This window comes from Populus euphratica, unplaced genomic scaffold (assembly GCF_000495115.2).
Source record: "Populus euphratica unplaced genomic scaffold, PopEup_1.0 scaffold301.1, whole genome shotgun sequence".
Lineage (NCBI taxonomy): Eukaryota > Viridiplantae > Streptophyta > Magnoliopsida > Malpighiales > Salicaceae > Populus > Populus euphratica.
The window spans coordinates 91892-115524 of NW_011500181.1; the positions used below are offsets into that span (position 1 = coordinate 91892).

General features: G+C 32.7%; 2 protein-coding genes across 4 annotated transcripts; one reads left to right on the top strand and one right to left on the bottom strand.

Moving 5' to 3' along the window:
• The first annotated feature begins 3923 nt into the window (after positions 1-3923).
• Positions 3924-18854, top strand: LOC105111519 (chromosome-partitioning protein, putative (DUF639)). 3 transcript variants are annotated; one of them, XM_011006895.1, is made up of 11 exons: positions 3924-4145; positions 4306-4540; positions 4681-4828; positions 5510-5602; positions 7612-7769; positions 10025-10190; positions 12101-12237; positions 14905-15592; positions 16317-16429; positions 17368-17623; positions 18298-18854. In XM_011006895.1, exons 1-11 carry the CDS (start codon positions 3998-4000, stop codon positions 18568-18570), a joined length of 2415 nt encoding a protein of 804 aa, XP_011005197.1. In that variant the 5' UTR covers positions 3924-3997; the 3' UTR covers positions 18571-18854. The 3 variants fall into 3 exon arrangements, with proteins under 3 accessions (XP_011005197.1, XP_011005196.1, XP_011005198.1); XM_011006894.1 differs by having other exon boundaries at positions 3925-4145; positions 4300-4540; XM_011006896.1 differs by lacking the exon at positions 3924-4145 and having other exon boundaries at positions 4449-4540; positions 4673-4828.
• Positions 18855-19046: 192 nt separating this feature from the next.
• Positions 19047-20505, bottom strand: LOC105111520 (pathogenesis-related protein 5-like). Its single transcript, XM_011006897.1, has 3 exons — positions 20195-20505; positions 19426-20095; positions 19047-19304 (listed from the first exon to the last, which is right to left on the bottom strand). Exons 1-3 carry the CDS (start codon positions 20280-20282, stop codon positions 19163-19165), a joined length of 900 nt encoding a protein of 299 aa, XP_011005199.1. The 5' UTR covers positions 20283-20505; the 3' UTR covers positions 19047-19162.
• Positions 20506-23633: the final 3128 nt, after the last annotated feature.

Consider the following 23633-nt stretch of genomic DNA (forward strand, 5'->3'; position numbering starts at 1 on the left):
GAAAAAACTGTAGACATAAATTAGGTTTTTTATGGATGTGTTTTAGGTTAACGGGGGTGATGAGTTTCAATGTAGATTTTTGTTTTCACGTTGATTGTTCTTAAAAAAATGAATCAACTATTAGAATAAGGGACTCTCTAATACTTAAATTGATGAAAAAAGATAGACATGAACTTACATGACATAAAACTTATATAGCGAATGACCTAGACTTTGTATTTTGCATAACCAAAGATTCCCTTTCTGTAATAGCTCGGCTTAACCTGCAATATATTGTCCGTTTTGAGCCTTACCGTTCTCATAGTTTTATTCCTAATGATATGAGCTCACTTCTAAGCTAGACGCCCTAAAATGCAGTAGAGTAGCGAAGCGGCCCACACTTGTTGTGTACTGTTCGCTTTAGGTCCCTTCCATGCTAGGGTTACTGACCTGTATGATTTTCAAATGCGTACGACAAAGTAGCACAACGACCTACCATATATCATCCGTTTTGGGCCTTACTGCCCTCACGGTTTTGTTCCTGGTGACGCGAGCCCACTTTTAAGCCTAACTCCCCAAAACGCGCATGATAAGTTGAGAACCAACACTTTTAATAAAGCTAGCTATCACTCCCTCACTCGCCGATGTGAGATATTACAATCCACCTCCTTAAGAAGCCCGACGACCTTGTCGGCACAATCAGACATCCAGTGAGGTAGGCTTTGATATCAAGTATAACAGCTTGCCCCAACATGATTTATATTGTCCACTTTGGGCTTTACCACTCTCATGGTTTTGTTCTTGGTGACGTGAGCCCACTTTTGAGCTTGACGCCTCAAAACACGTACATCATGTTAGCAACCAGTATTACTAATAAGGCCCTAACTCTGAACGCTCGCTTCTAATGTGGGATATCACAATCCCCCCACCTTAAAATGAGCTGTCCTCAACTCTGATACTAAGTGTAATAGCCCAGCCCAATTTGCTATATATTTTTCATTTTGGACCTTATCGCCCTCACGATTTTGTTCCTACTGATGCAATCCCACTTCTATGCCTAACGTTCTAAAACGCGTATGATAAGTTAGAAATCAACACTCTTAATAAGACCAACTACCACTCCCTCACCCATCAATGTGGGATATTACACTTTTTTACCTAATAATTATGTGTATTTATATACATAGTCTTTGAGCTTTTCTTATGAATAAAGAGAACATTTTTTTAAGATGTTGAATTATAGGTTATATATGATTCTTATTATTGGTAGAGATGTTAATGATGTCATTTATTATAATATTTTGTTATTCCACTAGTGGATATGTTGGCTAACCTAGCTATTACAAGTATGAAGAGTAAGCATAAAAGAAATGCTAACATGCTAGGGGCGACTAGGAGAGTGGTGTTGCAATTGGCTTAGAAATAGTGTGATACTATATGCATAGTAAAATGTGTGCATATTATATGATAATTTATGTATGCACAATCATAGAAATTGAATAAAAACACATTGACATGATAAACCTAAAAACTTCAATGTAGGTTACTAATAATGGTTGCAATGATCCATAGGCGTTGCCTAAATGCAAATGAACCACTTGTCATTTTAGGAAGCATATGTGGATCATGTAAGCCATTATTAGCGGCGTTTCTAGATGTTTATGGATTTATCTCGTTAAACTCAGTCTAATGTTATTAATTGTATTATCATCATAACTTCAATTTATCTTGGGGGTCTTATTATTTCTTGCCTTTCCTTTTCTCTTTTCTTTATCATCTTTGGAATTTGTACAAGTACATTTTGATATTTTTCTTAAAATACTTTAGTTTCTAGGTGCTTTTTTTAAAATACCAGACTTGAAAACAATAATTTTCTCTTATTATGTTAGTTTGCAACAACTTTTTTCATTTATGCTATCTTGCCAAAAATGTCGAACACATCTGTTAGCAAGGGAAAACATCTAAGAAAAAAAAAGAAGAAAAAAATAAAATTAAGTTAGGGAAATTTTTGTCTTTTATCAAAATTGAATTCTAGCGTTTATCTTCTATGTAAATTGTAATTTATGAAAAGATGAAGTCAAAATATTATTGCATTCAAATTAAGATAATTTTCTTAGAAAACAACCTATCATTATATTAGTTAAAATTAGTTTAGTTGCTCATGCTCCACTACACTACGAGTATGGATTTGAAGTATTAGTAATTTTTTTGTTATCTTTTTTTTTTAATAATAGGAGTAAACTTATAAGATATAATTTGAATTGGTCAAAACCTGAACTGACTATAAAAAAATCACAAGGTAATGTTGGCCAAAACATTTTTTATTTGTTTTTACAAAAACATATTGTTTTATTGAATGCAAAGTAATATTTTACATCCTGTTCATGAGAAACTCTTCAACAATATTATTAAATCTGCATCGAGAAACTCTTCAACAATATTATTAAATCTAAATAAAAGGATTAATGTTGAAATCTCCTGAACTAATTTCTTACAAGATAGAGCTTTAAATTAAATAACATAAGAGTTTATATGATATGACTTAATTATTTTGATTGGTACAGAAACAACCCGGATCACTTTTGAAAATATAGCTTGTCTTGAAAAAAAAACTATAAGAAATATTTCTTTTATTTTAATGTTAAGAAGATGACATTTTAAATTAATCTTGATTAACTAAAATTCATAAATCAGACTATAAAGATAACTATAATATACTAACTTGATCAATAAGTTATTTTTTTTTGTTATTTCTATTCTTTTTTCTCTATTTAAAACTTATTTGAGTTCAAGAGAGATGATAATGAAAATTAAATTAAAAAGTTATTAGATATCGGGGAATAAACTATAAAAAGATTTGAATCATTTGGAATAAATTCAATTTTTAAACTTAAAAAGAGCTTTTATATAAATGAAGATTAAATTAAAAAAAATTAACATGTTATAATACACAAGCCAATATAAAAGTGTCAATGAATTTGGGACGACATACGTAACATCATCTACTCTTTAAAAACAATTTTTTTTTTTGATATTATTGGAAGGGTTGCATTATTGCCCTTTTTTTCAGGCAACATGGGTTTTTTGTCCTTAATTTTTTTCCTCACTCTTTAAAAACAATTTTTGTTTTTTGATATTATTGGAAGGGTTGCATTGTTGCCCTTTTTTTCAGGCAGCATGGGTTTTTTGTCCTTAATTTTTTTCCTTCCTTTTCTCTCACCTACCCTAGTTTCATGTCCATAAATTTCATCTCCTTTCCATTATGAACGAAAAAAAACCTGAATTTATTCCTAATCTTTAATTGTACTCCCTTTAGTTATAATAGTTTAGAAAATAAAAAATAAAATATTTTTTTTACAAAATTGAAAATCCATGATGTTTTTCTTGAATCAACGAAAATCCCACATAGATCTTATTAGATCAAACCATCAAAACTGTTCCCAAATGAAATAAAATCAATAAAAAAAACAAAAAAAACTATATAAATAAAAAAATAAAAATGGGCAATGTGTGAATTCACATTGCCGATGCCAATCAGGCAGGAGCTGATAGCGACAAGGAATTGCCGACCATTATTCACATGTACTCCACGTGAGATTTATCACGATAGGGAATGCAGTGCAACTGTATTTTAAAAAAATAAAATTTTTAATTAAAAATTAATTTTTTTTATATATTTTGAATAATTTTAATTTATTGATTTTAAAAATAAAAATATTATTTTTATATATTTGAGTAGGAAAAATATTTTTAAAAATAATAATAATTACACTATTAAATAAGACATAATATTTAATAAAAATATATATTTTAATATAGTTATATATAAAAATATAGTTGTATTTCTATGCCAACCAGCGGTGGAGATGGATTCTTGAAAATGCAAGGCTGAGATTCTTTTACCTGACTCTCTCTCTCTCTCTCATATAGATATAGATATTTTTATTTTTTTTTATCGTAAACACAGAAAAAAAGTGAACGACGAGACTAAGCTTCATGCTAAAACCCAAATCTAAAAATGCTTTCCAAAGTCACATTTTCTCCCCCAAATTCTTGCTCCCTTTTGTACAACAAGTTTGGCTGTTCTGCAAGGATTGGAAGCTCTAGGTTTAAGGTTGCCAGTCACTTTCAAGGGGACAAATGGAAGATCAACGACATTGATCCCAGTGAGAGATTTTTTTTGCCTGATCGAAAGCACTAATTTTTACTTAGTTTGAGAAAAAAAAAGTTGTCTTGTTCTTTTTTTCTTTAAGTTCCTAGGCAGTTTCTAAATAGGGTTCAGTAGTTTTTGCTTTGTCTTAATATGTCATTTCTTGATAGATGCAGTGCAAGAAAGATTGAATTCATGGGTTTCAAAAACCCAAAACTTTTTGAATGGGGTGACTTTAACTTTGACTTCACCACGGGTAAAGTCTGGTGATAGTGGGAAGCCTGATAATGGAGCTACAGTTGATGCTCAACAACTTGAAGAAATATTTATGGCAGAGCAGACTATTGACAGCAGCACACCAAATGGGATTCTTTCAGTACCAGCTATTGTATCTATTGAGCAATTTAGCAGGTGACGCAAAAAACTCAATTCTTTTCCCGAATTGTTATATTCGATCATTTTATACTCTCCAGTATGGAACTGTAAACTTGTCTTTCTATCTGATTGATTAAGGAATTGTGGTTTGACTATTGGAAAACTAAGCTTTGCAGGATGAATGGATTGACGGGGTACAAGTCGCAGAAGATATTCAAAGCGCTTGTCAATGAATCTGTTAATAATGATGCACGTAATTTGGTGGAGTATTGCTGTTTTAGGTTCTTGTCTAGGGATAACTCTGCTATCCATCCCTGCCTCAAGGTTTGTGGACTTGGCACAAGTAATTTACCATTCTTTTGTGCTTTATTTTATCTAAAAACTAGTTAAGTGGGTTTGTTAGTTTGTAACGGAGTGGAAAGAAAATACTTAGTATGAAAAGATGTAGTTTGCTTTACGATGAGATTTTAAGTGAAGAACTTTGTTCAAATCAGCAATTTTTAGTGATTACCTTATTTTGTCAAAAGTGTGTACATCGTTTTTTAATGTAGTCTCTAATTTTGGGTTTGGCAAATGATTTCCCATCGTAAGGTGTTTTCTCTAATGATTGGTGTCCTTTCTTTCCCCTTCTGTTACACCTCTTTGATATTGTACCTCAAGTTCTATAATTACACCTTGGTATTGATGCTCATTATTTATTTTGGTGGTTCTTGAATATGTCTGGAAAGGCTCAGTGATAAGTTCGCGTGTTGGCTACTTTACTGAAGCAAATTTGTGGATTTGGTCCTAGAAGGATTATGATGACATCCATGTCATACTTTGTAGTATTTTGACTCTGAGAATGATGCATTTTCAGACTTCTACTAAAAGTTCATTAAAATGTGGTTGTGTTTTTGAACCAAGTGAACTTAGTTATCTTGTGGTTGAATTTTTTCTTTAAACCTAGTTGGATATTGGGCACCATTATTTACTCCATTTCATGAGACAAGCTTGATATGTTTACAGGAGCCAGCATTCCAGCGACTAATTTTCATCACAATGCATGCATGGGAGAATCCTTACCGCAAAGAAAATGATTCTGAAAAAGCTTCTTTTCAGGTTTTTTTTATCAAATTCCCTTTATACTTAAAATGAACAGTTGTAGCATTGTGAATACAGGACTCTAAATTTTATCATGGCATTGTAGTTTTTGCTCTTAAATTTGATTAAACACATTAAAGTAGTTCACTTGAAAAGTGAAAAGCTGGTGCCTTTGGAGTTTATTATGGCTTGATTGAGGGTGATGAAGAATTTATGAAATTGGTGCATTTCTTAAATATAAAATGCTATGGAACCTGTGATCAGAAAAAAGAAGTGATGGACTATGATGTATGGCAATGTTTAGATGGGGTACAAGTGACCTAGTTTCAACTTTATTAGCACAAATGATCAACATTGTGGCAGAGGAAAAAATGGTATAAGAAAAGCTTAAAAACAAATCTTATCCAAGATAAAATAAATCTTGCCATTGAAATTCAACTTCATTTGTTATATAAATTTGGATAATAAAAGGGAGGAACTTATTGAAATGATTGGCCTATGGGGCCAAAAATGATCACCTTTTTTCTTAAATCAAAATGTGATAGTAGCTATTGATCTCTGAACACTTGATCCTGCACATTTCCGTTCAAGAATCATTAACATTTTTTTTTAAAGTTTGCCATTGATCCTGCACATTTATGATACTTGTGTTTACTTTTGGTCAAAGGTATATTTGTTTAAATAATGAATCACATGAAAAAATAATTCTTCTCTTGGGTTAATAAGTAAAAAAGAAAAAAAATTGCACTATATTTCTGTAAGAAAGAGAACTAAAGTAACATCTATAAAGGGAAAATGTATATGAATACTCTCGTATCGTAAGTCATTTTGATAGATACTTCCTATGGTTTTTTCACATTGATTGACATCCTTTTCTTTGGAAAATTGCGAATAGACCTCCTCTATTAGGTACCATCCAAAATTTCCATTAGAACTCACGTGCAGATCACATGTTTCCTTCAAATGTCATAAAAGAATTCATCAAAATAATGGTTAATAAACTGAAACTAATATTTTCATTTCCCAGAAAAAAGGGGTGTCATCTATCAATTCAAAGGCACCATAAGGGGTGTCTATCAAAATGGCTTATTGCATAGGAGCCTACAAAAAGGATTTTTTTTTTTTTTTTTTTATGTTAAGAACATGAGATGTATAAATGATAATTTTACTGTCTTAATTTCCTATGAGAAATAATCAAAATGTCACCGAGAATTGCAGATGATCTATTGTGAAAATGAATATCCTACTGTAGATTGTCTTATTGAAGACTGCACTTAATAAAGCTATAGAAATTCGTTCTAAATTTTGTCTTGATAGGCATTATACAATCAATGGAAATCAGTAGTGGGTACAGCTCAAAATGAACTTGCTTATTCTTTTCACTGAAAAAAAGGGAGTCAAACATCTCCATGCAATTTAGTAAATATACTGGCCAAAATATTTTTTTAAATAATTATTGTAAACTCCATGTGTTGAAACACTTACATAATCCCAAATATTTTGTCCGTTAAATCTGTTTAATTTTGCTAACCAATCATTTGAAGGGTTTTTTTGGGCCTCACTACATGCATGGAATAAAGTTCCTAAAGCTTGGTTTGAGTACTTCATTTTCAACGGGAGGATTTTATTTAGTCTTTAATTGCATGTAATCAAGATTAACTAGCTGAAATAAATTTTTCACTTATACTCACTATATATAATTTGGGATTTATTTACACAGAAAAGGTGAAAAGCTTTAGTGTATGCTTCTACACTATTTATCTATATCTTGCACACCACTATGATCACTAAAAATATAAAAAGGGAATGAAATGAATGGAGGAAATGTCACAAATCAACTATTTAGTGTTTGCTTGCATCTTTTCACAACCACAATTGATCCATTGTGAATGTATCAAACTCTATACCTACTTAATTGTGGTTGTAGTTTTAAGAAGCTGTCAGGTTAATTTTTCTCATTCAGTATCTTTAACTACAGTTGAGAATGATGGTTTGAAAACCCTAACACATTTGTACTGGCATTGAAGGGGATGCTAGTTGGAGAAGAAGCTTTTGCACGTATTGCTCCTGCTATTTCAGGCATCGCTGATCGCTCTACGGTGCATAATCTTTTCAGGGCGCTTGCTGGGCATCAACAGGGTATCTCTTTGGGAACATGGGTCACATATGTTGATGAACTTCTCAAGTGAGTTTCATCATATCTCTTATGATGATGATATAACCTCTGTACTTTATAATTTCTGATATTTCTCACATGAAATTATTTAGCAATCAATACTCTATATTGTTTGTGGTCAATGTGAAAAAAATGATGTTTTAAAGTTTAAAAATTATAGATTACTGCATGGTTAGCAAAGAACTTGACTTTCTATCCATAATTCGAGTCCATTGAGATAGAGAGATCACTGGCATTTATGGTAATATACCTGCCATGATCTAGGACTTGATAAATGCATTGAACCTATGCTAACTAAAGCAGAAAGTGAGGTTCTTCTAGCCAGTATCTAGTCAAGTTAGCATAGTTCATCGGAAAAATTTGGTTAAAACCCATTATTTGCACCTTGTTCTTTATCAATTCACCAAAAAACCCTTTGTGGTCAATTTGGTCAGTTGAGCACCTGTACTTTTGATTTCAACCAATTAAGTAGTACAATTAAATATGATTTTCTGAAATTGAAAATTTATCTCAACCATCCAGGCAGTCCTCTTCACTACTTGAGTTATTATCATCAACTTTACTTTCATTCTTGCTAATATCATTACCCCCCATCCCCTCCCTTCTCACTGAGTAGTTTCTTTTCAGATTTTGGTAAATTATACTTAATTGGCTGAAATGAAAATTGCAAGTGCTTAATTGACCGAATTGATAATAGAGGATGTTTTTTTGAGGAATTGGCAGGAGCTGTTCTTATATGTACACGTAATAGACAGGCGGGAGCTTGATTAGTTTCAGAGATTATGATATAAAATACAATGATATTTTAGTTTTTTATGTGTTTTATTGAATTGTATAATTCAGGGGTGATTTTGTAATTAATAGATTGGCTAGAAATTACCTAGAATTAGGATTTTATTTTATAATTTAGTTGGTGTTAGTCCTTAGTTAAGTTGGGTTAATTAGGAATATTTGGTTTTCTTATTTAAGAGTAGTCTTTGTTGGGTTCGACATCCACCAGCCTAAAGCTTTAGGAGTATATTGAGTTTATAAATACAAATGCTTGTAATGCTTAATTTTCAGATTTAATTTTCCAAGGTGCCTGATGCAGTCTATCTTAGGTGCTCTTAAAACCTTGATGTGATGCTTATGTTTTCCTTCCTCTTGGTGAGACTCTTAGAAAACCTACTAGTGTGATTCATGTAGCTTTTTATGTTGATTCCTTATTGAAATTTACAAACTCTAAGGGTGTGTTTGTTTCACTGTAAAGTGTTTTCTATTGTTTTTTTTTGTTAATGAAAACTAGTTGAGGACTACTTTTCTGATATTGGTGTTTAAGGAAAATAGATGTTGAGGATGAGATGGTGATGACAAGTGGCTAAGGGGTGTGGGTGGGGGTGGTTGTGGCATCATAAGTGGTGGAGTAATGGTGTTGATGATGGTAAAGGTAATGGTGGTTTGTTTGAGCTGAAATCAAATTGCATTGTTGAACCTGATATGATATTCTATCTACGAAAAATGGAGTTGAAGATCTTTCTTTTCCCTGCTGTTAGCTTGGAATGAAAAAGATAGCTTAGGTGGTTGCAGTGGTAGCGGTGGTGGTTATGTTGATAATAAAAGTGGTGGCGACAACAATTTTGGTGACAGGCAATTATATTGGTAACAAGATGATGGTGCTAGCAGCCATGGAAAGTGGCGGTACATTGTTAGGTGGTGGTGTTAGTGAGATGTTGTGAGTTGGTAATTCCCCATAAAATATTTTCCCCTCAAATATTGACATTTTCCATGAAATAAACTCGGTATAAACTCCTTTATTCCTTAATCTATACCCTTTGATCCCCTATGTTCCAAGCTCTAATCCACAATGAAGCACCTGTAAGATAGAAGTTCAAATCTGTCCTGCCTCATACTTTCCCTGGTGCCTCACCTGTCTTCTATCCTTTCCTATTCTCTCCTCTTATGACCTGATATACTTTATAGTTGGCAAGATTATGTCTGTATCTAGGGCACTTGTTCAGAAGTAGAATGCATCACTGGCATCATTTGCACAGTATCTTTGGTCACTGTTAGGCAGATGCAGATGCAGCTGAAGCTTAAGGGCAGTGCTTTTGTTTTGTCCTTTCCCATACTATTCTTTAAGCCTCTACATTGTAGAGTTTGGCTGGTTACCTTAAATAAAATTGTATTTAACATAACGTATGCTAGTTATCTTTCTGTGCATAGTTATTTCATGCATGAAATGATTTTTCACAAATTCTGGACTGTTCCTACTGATTTTAGTGTAGAGTTCATGGAGCACGGAAATCATATGAGACTCGTGAATCCACTTGGATTACAGATGAGAGAATCTTATGCATCGGCTCTAGCAAGAAGCGGCCTGTTGTCAAGTGGGAGAATAACATGGCATGGCCTGGGAAAGTTATATTAACTGATAAGGCACTCTATTTTGAGGTACATGTTCTTATTATTTCCATCATGCCTCGTGATTATATGTTCAAGTTTGGCGTTTCTCTTACATAATAAAAAATCCCCAATGCATTTGGTGGTTAATATATCATAAACAATCTCCAACATCTTCCTCCTACTGACAGTTTTCTGTCTATAATTAAAGCCTTTCTACTACACATTTTCAAATGTTTCTGTTCTGAAGCATTTCATCGACTAATGCAGGAGTCTACATGTTCATTTAGACATCATATTCAAGTTATCATATTTTCAGTTGGATTTCTGATTAGTGGCTGATTATAAGAAATAAATTTATTGTTGTGACAATTGGTTCAAGTCTTGACTTACCAAACTGTTCAACATCACTTAAAGCATGCACTTTGGTTTTGGTTTGTCACTGCTGGATGCTTGCTATGTATGATTCCCCATAAGATTTTAGTTTTCTTCATTTTGGATCACTGATTAGATTTGGATAATTTCTTTCAACTTGAGAAGATAAGCTTAATTGAATTTTATCCAGCTTGAAAATCTCAGTACTATACAAGAATTTCTTATCATAAGATCCCTAACTATTACTATAACTGGTTTCCATATAATGTAGCATCATCTATATCTTATGGGGTACTTGATTATTTAGAATTAACATCGGCATGTTTGGTTTATGATGGCATGAAATTCAAGAACATGATGTAAATTCCTACAGCAAGATCTACCACTAATTCTCTATAATAAGCACTGAAATAAATTATGCAACTGGAAGTGCAATTTTATAAACTTAGATGCAATTTTAGTTTCATATGCTTAATTATGTCCTCTCCTGTATTGAAATTGGAATCTCAAAGAGAATAGAAAGTATGTGACTATGGGTGTCATTCTCTCAAAACATTAGAGATAGGTATGGGTGATTAATTTAAGATAAATGTGGTGCCTTTACATTGACAAAGGGGCATAACAATGTGAAAGGAAATATGCTAATCTTGGATGTGTGAGGAAATATGCTAATCTTGGATGTGTGATGGGATCTCTAGTTTTATTCAATTCCTTATTGATTGCCTTTTCGCCATGCCCCCTTCTTTATCTCTGTTTAAGCTGCATGTATTCTTATGTTAAGATGTAGCATTGCAGTTAGAAATTTAAATTTTACTTATGCTGTTAATGTCAAGTAAATTTGTCAAAGAACTATCTCAACCCAATAGCTTAAGCTATTAGGTGAGGTTTCAAGATATGATTTATATTATTCTCTAACACACCCCCTCAAGTAAAAGCATTTTGGGATTGAAACTTGCATATGCCCATATTACATTGTGCTTAATTTTTTATGAAAATAAATGGGGATTGTGAGATTTGAACTTGTGACCGCTTGGTCATCAAGGCTCTGATACAATGTCAAAGAACCATCTCAACCCAATAGCTTAAGCTATCAGGTGAGGCCCTAAGATATGGTTTATATTATTCTTTAACAAAATTTTATTTGTTTTTGTTCTGTCCTTTCTACTCTTGTTCCGTGATTCTACGTTCTTTGGATGTTAACATCCCTAGATTTTTGTGCATAGGAAGTGTGTCACATTTGTCTTCTATTGCTTGACAGCTATGAACTAATGATGGATGCTATTAGCCATTGTCTAACACATTTACTAACATAGGAAATAAAAATTTTAATTTATACCTAGGGAATAATAACATCTTTAGATGCTTAGTGCCTGTTTGTATCATTACTTGGTAAAGATGATTTTGTACCCGACAAAGAGAATCCTTACCTGATTAAAATTTTCATTTAGAATCTTCTTTTTTTTAACTCTTGAAATGGATTTTATAGTACTAATGTGCAGAGTAATGAAATTTTTACAGCTCTATATATGCTGTGGTGATCTGTTTTTTTTTGTGCATTATTATTTACCTTATCATGTCTTATGTAGGCATTTGACTTACGGGGGAAGAAAGACTCTACAAGGCTGGATCTTACAACAAACAAAATGCAGGTGGAGAAAACAAAAGTTGGACCTTTTGGTGTTGTACTTTTTGACTCTGCAGTTTCCATTTCATCTGGTCCTAAGTGAGTACGCTTCTCCAAACCTGTCTCTTGTGTTTAATTAAGTGTGGTTCATGCTTTGAAGTTTTCATTCATAAACAAGGACTGCTATCTTGTGTTTTTATCAGCTTGCTGTAATTAATACATTTGTCTAAGCAAATCTCTGTTGCTTAGAGGCAGCATTTTGGCTTTCTTGCTCTTTTCTTTCTTCTAATCTTCACGCCAGCTTGGGGGTTAGTCCTTTTGCCATTTTGTCCCTGTTTTCTGTAGATTTTTCTGCAGTGTCCATGTTTGATTCTCTATTTTCCATCCATCATTTGCCATTTAATCTTGTTATGTTATGGTGGAACAAGCTCACATTTGCAATCATTCAAGGCAACATTTCATGTTGTTATGATGAAATGAAGCAGAGAAATGATTCAGAATTTCGAAATCAATAAACATTATGTCTGCATGCCAGGGATTTAGCTGCTAATGTTGTTGTCTTGCATAAAAACTTTACTGATAACCTTGTAGGATGAAACTATACCCTTTTGGAGCATGTGTCAAAGAATGAGAATTCAGGGAGAGAGAAGAAAAAGCAAGAAAACATTAAATGTAATCGAAGTAGACAAGAACACAATTCAGGTTTTCGATTAGTTCCAACGATGCAGGACAACTTAAGGGCTGTCTGGGGACTGTTTTAAGATGCTGTGAGCACTAACATGAATAGGGGTTTGGGTTGATCTTTTGTTGGCAAATGGTTATAGGATTGATTTGTTATAAAGATGGTAATGTATAGGAGTTCAATGGAGGTTGAAGTATTGTTTGCTGGAAACTGTAGAAGGATGTAAGGAAGATTTCTAGGATTACATGTAAAAACCTTCATTCCCGTGGTTCTTCTTAGGAGTCACATCTAAGAGAGAGTGTATCACTCATTCACAAAGCACAATTGCTGGAAATTTTATTCATAAACTCTGATTCTTTATTGAAAGATTTTGCATGCATTTATATAGATTTCTGAATACTCCTAGTCAAACAAGGACTTAGCTTCCTATGCAAGAAGATACTGACAGTCCTATTTAAGATAGGAAAAACTTAATAAATCCTAACACTTTAGGACTAATACATTTCTAATTAGAAAATATAACCTAGATGTAGATACTTTCCAGCAAATATTAAAATCACAGATACCCCTGCAAACCTGAATCTGCAAAACTACCCATGGATTTTGTTGTCTAATCCTTTTGTTTTCTGCACCATTCTCCACTGATTGGAGAAAGCTCAACCTAGAGTTTTTTGTAGTATTGAAATAGCAAAAACTACCCTTTCCACGCTTTGACCTGTCACTTGAAGCCACTTCCCTGAACTTGATACCATCTACCTCTTGCCACAAGTAGAGACAATGAGGAATGCATGCTGCTTTTCTCTACAATTGAATCGTCAAACTTTTTTAGAACATGATGTCAATTGAATTGACTTGTACAATTTGCTTTCTCTGTCTTGAGCATCCAAAATGCTGTGCTCTTGTTCCTTCATGATGTCCAATGTCTTTGGCAGACTTGTAATGATCTCTTTGACCTCTTCCTTTAATTTTCTTTTTGATCTCTTTCCTGCATGCTTATTGTCAGTTTCTATTGACTGAAATTTCTCCAGTTCTTCCAGTCCCATTATTTTGTTTTTACCTTCCTTTTATGGCACTAGGTTGCTGAACTTGTTCTTCAGGCTGTATAGCAGTACAGCGTTTGCTACCTGTTTTGCGATGTTTTGTGCTTCTAAAAGCTGCTGACTTGCTTCTTGTTGCAGCTGCTGTTTTGATTGTTCCTCTTGTTTCCTAAACTTCATTGCGTCAAAATTTGCCACTTATATAGCTATATAGCTTTTAGCAAGCTACCCTGTTGTAAATTTTCTTGCATCTTTGTAAATAATTGGTCCGCATTCACTTCTCTATAAGCTTGGCTTTTATCCCCTTCCAAGTAGTAAGAGGTTTTGTCCTAACCTTTCCAAGTCATGCTCAACTTGATACCACTAATTCTTAGCTAACCTCATAATTTCATCTTTGCAGACCATACTCCTCATTCATACAACATGATATACTGTTAAAGAGAGAGCTAATCCAATCAGGGAATTCTGTTCCTTTAAAATATGTAACTTCTAGCTTTCGCTTTGAATGGCATTCCTAACCATGACTTCTGGGCAAACTCTATGTTTGTGTGAGCTTATTGGTTTTTAAAACTTTTTTTTGGAGAAAGCAATGAATATTATCCACTTTGTTGCTAATTTATTTAACCTGTGTGAGACGATGTTTGCATTTCTGCAACTTTTGGATTTATATTAACTCAAAAAAAAAAGTCACATGACTGATGATTTTTGAAAGCTTTGCCAAGTGATTTATTTTTATTGTTGGTCTATAAAGCTCTCATGGAAACAAAGGGACTCAATGGAAAAATGAATGCCACCTACCTTGAATATGCTACTTTGTTCATTTTTATGCTACATAGATTGTGTTTTTGAATGCTAATATCTCTTAAGTCGCACCACATGACTATTTTATTCATTTCATTCTCCTGTCTTCCGTCTTCTTGCTGTATTTGTCTTGAGTTGCTTAGGTTCTGTCTCATCAATCTACATAAGATACAATCTCATGAAATCCTGTCTGGTTGATCTATGTAACATGATAACTCATTAAGAAAATATGGAGATTTTCTTCAGATCAGAGACATGGGTGCTAGAATTTGTTGACCTGGGAGGTGAATTGAGAAGAGATGTATGGCATGCATTCATCAGTGAAGTAATCTCTTTACACAAGTTCATTTGTGAGTTTGGACCTGAGGAGGGTGATCAATCAATAAATCAAGTGTATGGTGCCCAAAAAGGGAAGGAAAGGGCTATCACCAGTGCCATTAATAGTATTGCTAGACTTCAGGCCCTTCAATTTACAAAGAAGTTGCTGGATGATCCCATCAAACTTGTTCAGTTCTCATATTTGCAAAATGTACCCTATGGTGACATTGTTTACCAAACTCTAGCTGTAAATTATTGGGGTGGAGCATTAGTTAAAAAGTACACCGATACCGATTATCGACCATCTCAAGTGGCAGGTCCTTCTGAAGAGGTACTGGAAATTAGTAATCATGTTTATGACATTGACGGAAGTGTTTACTTACAGAAGTGGAAGAGGTCTCCTTCCTGGGAATCTAGTGCTTCCATCAATTTCTGGAAGAATTCCTCAACAAATCAAGGGATTGTATTGAGTAAAAATCTCATTGTGGCAGATGTGACTCTTATAGAGAGAGCAGCAATGACATGCAAAGAAAAGTGCCAGTTGGTTGAAATAACTCAAGCAACAATTGACGCTGCAACACTTAAGGGGATACCGAGTAACATTGACCTTTTCAAGGTTTGACTGTTTGTTGCTTTTCTATTTTCTGCCTTCTTTTCTACATGGTTTTTCCCATTTTCTGGATTACTTCACTGCACTCTTGACAAGCCAGCTGTTGGATAACACTGTAACCTGTATTGTTTGGTTGGGCATGCTGTGAGAAAGCATGGCTTTGCACTTCCATGAGTTGTTTTCTCGTTTAGATTGACCTAAGTTACACAGGGAATTGATAATTGTAAAACAGCCATTTTTATGAATTGAAACAGTGAATTGATATTTCTTTAATGTTATATTGTTGGCGTGTTAATTTTAATATATTGTTGGCGTGTTAATTTTAACCTTTTTAGCAACAATGGCTCAATTCAGAGGTGATCCCGTTCATGATGATGAAAGTTAAATGTATACTCGTATTCTTGTCTAGGCAGCTAGACCATATGAACCCAGGATTGCAGCTGTCAAATTCTGTTCTGAACAAAATGTTTCTCTTTTCTTCCCTACCTGGCCTTGGATTCCTTTTTTCTTTTCTTTTAGCATCTTCTACGTGATATGCACAAATTTTGGAAGTATGAGATTGCCATTTTTGGAGATCAAGAGCAAGGTTGAGAGACAAAATGTTCATTTAATCCATGTACCAAGAAGACTGAAATGTGTGTTATCTCATTTTGTTTTTTCAGTAACATCAATTTTTGGTTAATGAAATTGTGAGTTGAACTAGAAATGCATTTTTTTTTTCCTTTTGTAGGAACTGATGCTTCCTTTGACTGTGATTGCTAAGAACTTTGAAAGACTTCGACGCTGGGAAGAGCCACATCTGACCATCTCTTTTCTTGCATTCTCATATTTAATTATTTTCAGGTAGATCCATTACTTGAAAAACTTATGTATGAGAATTATTTAGTTTTAATATGCTGACTGCATCAAATGCGTAACATTTTTTAATTTTATTTAATGGCTTCTAAAATTTTTATGTCTGAAACTATTTCTCATTTGATAATCAATTTTTTAGTTTTTTTTCATTGAACCAATTTCTCATATTTAGAATTCTTTATTGTTGCATCTGTTGACATGAAGTACAGCGGAAAATTTAAGGGTTCTCAAAGCCCTAGGGACCGTGGAGAAAATTCTGAACTCTAAATTCTGAAGAACTTTATGAAGCCAATAGTATTAATCTTAATCTCTGCCATAAAATAATACTTGAAGTTGTTTATATAATAGGGTAAACCATCCCTTTTTAATTAGTAAAATCTAAACAGGAAAAACCTAATTAAAATAAAAGGCTGCTCCAAACTAGGAAAATCAAATTAAAACTTTGGAACTTAACTAGCAATAGAATAAATACAATTCACAACTGGATCTTGGTCGATTATGATTGATGGTCAATCGTGGTCGATTACGTAGAGGAAACTTTGATCTTGGTCGATTATGACCAATTGTTGATTTGAATATCAGAAGAAAACTTTGACACGACCAGACTTCTTGGATTTTGTTTTTTTTATCTAGTCCATAACTAAAACTACCACATGTTCCATGTCATCTCTATCTTTCTTGCATCAGTACCATGCCTTATTTTGTTCATCTTGTCATCACATGTTTTCAGATTGCGCCATCAAGATTTGAGTATTAAGTAGCTTGCAAAATTATTCTCTGTTGCAATAACAAAAGCTACGTTTGATTGGTATTCTGAACCAAAAGATGATCCTTGGAACTTTGCTCTGTTCTTGTTTTCTTTTTAAGCAATTAAACTTTCCATTTTATGTTTAAAATCTAAGCTTAGATAGTGACAATCTTTTCAGAAATTTGCTCCCCTATATATTTCCGATGATGCTGATGGTTTCAGCAGCTGCGATGCTGACATTGAAGGGGCTCAAGGATCAAGGACGCTTGGGGAGATTGTTTGGAAAAGTTACTATCCGTGATCAACCACCATCAAATACTATTCAAAAGATCATAGCTGTAAGAGATGCTATGCAGGATGTGGAAAATTATCTCCAGAATATGAATGTCACTCTTCTAAAAATACGCACAATTGTTCTTGCAGGTTATCCTCAGGTATGTTGTATTGACTCCTGAAATATGCAAACACAAGGCGTGTTAGTTTTTTAGCATGATGTGACTTCTAAATATAATTCTTCTTTGTGGAAACCTAGAATCAAAGAGAATGGTAGTTGTGTAGACCCAATCTACCATTTCACCCAAGAACTAGGCCATTAAAGACGACACGTGAACAAAATCATGTATCATCATGTGGGACCATTGATTTTTTTACCCACGTGCCTTCTCTCTCTTGGCCTAGTCTATGGGTGAGTTTGTAGACTAACTCTACACAAACTTCTTAGAAAATATTATTTATCACAAAGAAAGCAGACACATGAAAATAGTATTTATCACAAAGAAAAGGGAGTGCAAACCATGTTTTGATATCATTCATTTTGAATATGAAATTGGTTTTGTATGATCAAACACCTCATAACCAATATCGAATAAATTGCTAAACAATTGAATAAATAACAAAAAATGATAGCAGTTCTGGCATTCCATGTTTGAGATGAGTTGGTTTTTTGCTTTTAATCTTAGTCTTCTCTTATTCTATGTACTAAAACTGTAACTCATTGGAGATCAGAGTTGCTCAAAAAATCGTTGATAGTTTGATTTTTTTTTGTGTGTGTGTTTCAGTTTCTATATGGTGATGAATATCTGACATACTAATATGAAACTGTTATCAGATAACTACTGAGGTTGCTCTGGTGCTAGTTTCTTCCGCTGCCATTCTGCTTTTTGTCCCATTCAAGTATGTTGCTGCTTGTCTTATCTTCGATTTCTTTACTCGGGAGCTCGAGTTCCGGAGGGAAATGGCTAAGAAGTTTGTTACCTTTCTGAAGGAGCGTTGGGACACGGTACCTGCAGCTCCCGTAGCTGTATTACCTTTTGAAAGTAATGTCTCTAAACAAGGTAATCAACAGAAGAAAATAGATGAGGAGACAAAAAAGAAGCTATAGTAGTGGCAAGCGTAGAGGTAATCTTGTATATAGGATGGCAAATGGTTATAATGAAAAAGCCATCTGCAGCCTGCTGGTCCATTATCGAGTGGACTGGAAGACATTAATGGAAGCAATTCAGAATCTTGCTTAGGGAATTTGTACAGTTCATTCCTCCTAACATGGTTCAGCATGTAAACTGTTGATTCTCCCTAAATGCCCTCAATGCCAATGCATCCTTGCCAATGAAGTTAAACGATCGAAATGCCCAGGTAGTGATGAATAAAAAACTTTTCCACTGGTTACATCTTGGTCTTGGTTACGAGCTGATTAACATCTGTCCCTATTCTTTTCTTGTTGATTAACATCTGTCCCTCTTCTTTTCTTGTTTATATATATATGATACACATGAAAAACACCATTTTCTAAATGAAAATGGAGCAATTTTAGGCTGATAAACAAACATTTTTTTATATATATATATATATATATATATGTAACAAAGGAGAGTTCAAACTCGAGAACTCTTGGAAGAGAGGGGACACTAATATTAATTGAGTTGAGCTGCAATTCGTTAGCGACCAACGCATAAGCTAGCCTTGTACAGAAATTGCTAAAACTTAATTTTTAAAATAAATAACAAAGACAGGGACAGCATCCGAATCCATCCTCCTAGGTCCAGGGGAGGTGCGGTCGAACCAGTTGATGTATTGCAAACAAGCTTATTGTCGTGGTAAGAGCACACGCTTTGATTCCTGGAATCACGAACAAGTAGTTAGTCGGTCAGAATACTGGTCATACGCTTTTGTATATTTTTTGATTTGCAATCTTTTTTTTTTCCTATCAAAAGGGGCATCAAATATGCGAGCTGCTCACCTCGAGGCACAAAAGATGATGATGTATTCTGATGCAGAGCATGTTATGATGCTTGCTCGGTCGTCAAATGCATAACTGGATGCTGCAGGGCATACTTGTTTAAAACTCCTGGAATAGTTACTCGGCTGACATGCAGCAGGATCTGCAAACGCTCCCCGACAGCAATATTCATCGGTGTTGAATGCATCACAAGCGCTCCGGCAAGCAATGACCTTCCCATTGGACTTAACAGCCAGTTCAGACGGGCAATTCTGTCTCAGGTCTCCTTCGCAACCAGCAATGCTACAATTTCCCTTGCCATTAATAGGAGAAATTACTATAGGCAAATTATAACCATCCACAAGGCTAAGATCGTAGAAATCAACATCATCACCGAGAGTGAATTCGGCAATGGTGTTGGGCGGGTTGCTTGGACCTGTGCAATTCAGGGAGGTGCCACAGTTACCAGTCTGGCATGTTCCAGTGCTGGTCTTATCAAAATTACAACCGGTGCGTGCCCATATCCGGCCACTCCATCCGAGCGTGGCATTGTAGACAGCAGTTTGGCCCGGTTTGAGAGCAAAACCTTCACCATGATTGCTGCCACCTTTTCTTATTATTCCAGGCCATATCATCTCTTTGCAGTTATTAACTAACGTGAAAGGTTTTGCATTTGTGGATGCGTTTTGCCCTGCCCATCATCATAACTTAAACTAAACACACAAAACAACGAGCAGAAGAGAATGTTACAGAAGCTGATGATAGTTACGACATTAGTAGAGAACGTTACCTGCTGCAACAGTGATATTCATGAGAACGAGCACTGACAGGGGCACGAGTAGAAGAAGAAGATCATGTACCCTTGGATTCTGGGCCATCTTAAGACGATATCTTCTTAGTGGGTGACAAGCTTGAGACAATGGAAGAGATGCTTTTATACGATGAGAAGTGCATGGCAAGATAATTAACTATCTGGGAGAATACGTGTAGCAGAGATCACAAGTGAATCTGCAATATTCATAGACAACTCAGAAAGGGTTCCTTGCTTATAAGCCTAACCAAATCCAGATACCTTGCTCTCACAAGCACAGTTTACTTTCCACTTTATTTGACCTTTTAAATTATTGTTGCCATATCTTTTTATCTCTTGATTTGTTGATGGCATGCTCTCTAATGTCCTAGGATCCAAAGCCATTGATATCAAAATGCAAGATTTATATGAATTATTTATGGAAATTTATCTTCATGACTACGCAGGACAACGAGAAAAATAGGGGCAGTCGTTCTTTCTTTTTTTGAGAACGTTAATTTTTGTCTTTTAAAAATATTTTTATTAATTAATTTTTAAATTTTTTTCAGATTATTTCAATAATTTGATATCCAAAATAATTTTTAAAAATTAAAAAATATTTTATTTTAATATATTTTTAAATAAAAAACATTTTAAAAATTTCTTATAATTTTTAAAAATATGTTATTACTTGGCCAACAGCCATTTCAGAGGCTGGAGTCTTTGATCATAGCCACATCGGGATATGCACTTGAGCTAGTGAGGAGACTGAAGACCTGACACAAAATCAGCGGCAGCGGCAGCCCTTGTCTTGTTAAAAGAGAGACCACATTATAAATATAAATATAAACATTAAAAAAAAACAATAACCCAAAACAGTGTCAACTTCAGAAATTGAATCCAGTCACTGTATTTTTTAGGATTTGTATTATTTGGTCCCTTAAATTTTATGGATTTATATCTTATTCCTCATACTATATTTTCATCACTTTTCAATCTTGGGCAAGAGATAAAAAAAAAAAATTGTTGAAAAATAATATGGAGAGAAAGAATTTAAACAATCACATTCTAGTTATAAACAATCACATTCTAGTTATACTATATTTTATGGATTTATATCTTATTCCTCATACTATATTTTCATCACTTTTCAATCTTGGGCAAGAGATAAAAAAAAAAAATTGTTGAAAAATAATATGGAGAGAAAGAATTTAAACAATCACATTCTAGTTATAAAAATATCAATATTGGTGTTAATAGGTTGGTTTCGAAGAGAGAAATCTATTGATGAAGGTTTCGTTTATTAACTATATCTAAAAAACAAATTAGAGCTTGTTAAGGTTTTTAGATCCGTGCTGAGTTTCAGTTTTTTAAAGTAATTTTAGAAGATTTTAAGGTTTGAAATAAAATGATTTAGAATTCAGGTTTTTTTCAGGTAAGAAAAAAAGTTAACAAAGAAATGAGAGTTTTACCTCTATAAATGAAATCTTCACTCCTTTATTTAAATTATTGAGATTCTTGTGAATATTTATTTTAATTACCTTGGATTTTTATGGGGAAAAATATTGTTAATATAAAAATATGATTTTCATAAAGAACAAGAAGATAAAGAATGAGGCTTTGAACTTAATAAATGCATTTTCTCTTCTATATAATTTAAATCTTTCAAACTCTCATGAATATTACATTACGATGAGTTTTTGTGATTCTTTTTTAGAAAATAAGTTCTTAAGAAAATGGGAGTCATGCCTCTACAAATAAAAATCTTTCACTCCTTTATTTAAATTATTAAGGTTTTTGTGATTATTTGTTTTAATTATCTTATATTTTTATTTCAATTCTTTTGGAATTTACATTTTTTATTTTTTATTTTATTTTAAACTAATATATTTTTAATATCTTCAAATTATTTTTATATGATGACGTTAAAAATAATTATTAAAAAATAAAAAATATTATTTTAATATATTTTAAAATAAAAAATATTTTTAAAACTAATTATTATTATACTTTCAAACACTTTTTGGTGGATTCTTGACAAAATGACTGCCTATTTATGGCTGCTATAAATCCAATTTTAAAAGAGTTTTATGTGAATTACATTAATTATCATATAAATCCAACTTTTTTAAATAAAAATTTAAAAGAGTTTATGTGAATTATATTGAACGCTACATAATTAAATGGATTATAATTTATGATAATTTAATCTTTAAAGAAAAAAAAAAGGGAGGAATTTATAATTTTACCCCTGGTATCTTTTTAGGGTTCTAGGGAGTATAATGACTATTATACCTCTATTACTTATAGTTAATTAAAAAGGGATTTTTGGGGTATTATTTATAAATTTACCTCTGTAATTTATTACTTATTATAATTTAGATTTTGGGATAAAATAATGATTCTACCCCTCATATAAAATAAAATATTGATTTTATATTTTAATATTGAAACAAAAATTAAATTTATTGTGAAATTAATTTTCTTAATAGGATTAGAATTGAATTAAAATGTTTAATTCAATTTTTTTATGTTTTGTAATATCCTAATTGAATTAGGATTTAATTAAATTTGTTAATTAAATAATATTTAGAAAAATAGTTTTTCTAAAATAAAGAGATTTTTTAAGCCATAAAATTTTATTTAATTGTTCTTAAAATAATTTAATAAGAATTTTAATATGATTAATTTTCATATTAAATTTTGAAAGTTATTTTTCAACAAAACATTATATTAAACAAAATTTATTATGTTTGAGAAATTATAAAATTGGATTTGATTTAATATTTTAAAATGTTATAAGTATTATTTTAAAAATTACATATAAAGCCAATAATTAGAATTGAAGTATGCAATATTTTTATTATGCATATTAATATGTTATTATACATGATAGATGATTATGAACATTTAAAACCTATATGATTGTACTTTTATTTGATAGTTGAATGGTTGCTTTTTTTATTAAATAATGTTTGTGGGTCATACCTTATTTCTATTTTTTTTTCTGGGTTATAATTTCTTTCTCATCTAATTCTTATTGAAAGTAACTTGAGGTTTTTTAAATAATTATTTAAATATTATATACTTTAGAAATTTGAGAATTTAGATACAAAAATATTATGTAATCCAAGATGAAGAAATAAATGGTGATGATGGTTATAGCCGAAGTGTTTGTAGTGGATTTATGAAGACTTGTTATAGCTACCTAGGATTTGACAATTTAATTTCCTTCGATGACTTAAACAAATTAGCTTAAATATGTCCATAATCATCCAATTAGAATGACATCCTAGGGTTGTGTGTATGTGATTAGTACTTAAAAGTGTTTTTTTATCAAGGTTTTATATCATTATTTTGCACTTGAAGTATCAATAACTCCTTAACTAAAACATGTTTTATAATAACATATCTAATAATATAAGATACCTTTAATTTG

Coding starts and splice junctions, on each gene's coding strand:
- LOC105111519 (XM_011006894.1), top strand. CDS start 3,998: ATGCTTTCCAAAGTCACATTTTCTCCCCCAAATTCTTGCTCCCTTTTG. Junction 15,593..16,316: donor GTAACATTGACCTTTTCAAG/GTTTGACTGTTT, acceptor TTCCTTTTGTAG/GAACTGATGCTTCCTTTGAC. Junction 17,624..18,297: donor TTCTTGCAGGTTATCCTCAG/GTATGTTGTATT, acceptor AACTGTTATCAG/ATAACTACTGAGGTTGCTCT.
- LOC105111520 (XM_011006897.1), bottom strand. CDS start 20,282: ATGGCCCAGAATCCAAGGGTACATGATCTTCTTCTTCTACTCGTGCCC. Junction 20,096..20,194: donor GAATATCACTGTTGCAGCAG/GTAACGTTCTCT, acceptor GATGATGGGCAG/GGCAAAACGCATCCACAAAT. Junction 19,305..19,425: donor ATCATCTTTTGTGCCTCGAG/GTGAGCAGCTCG, acceptor TCGTGATTCCAG/GAATCAAAGCGTGTGCTCTT.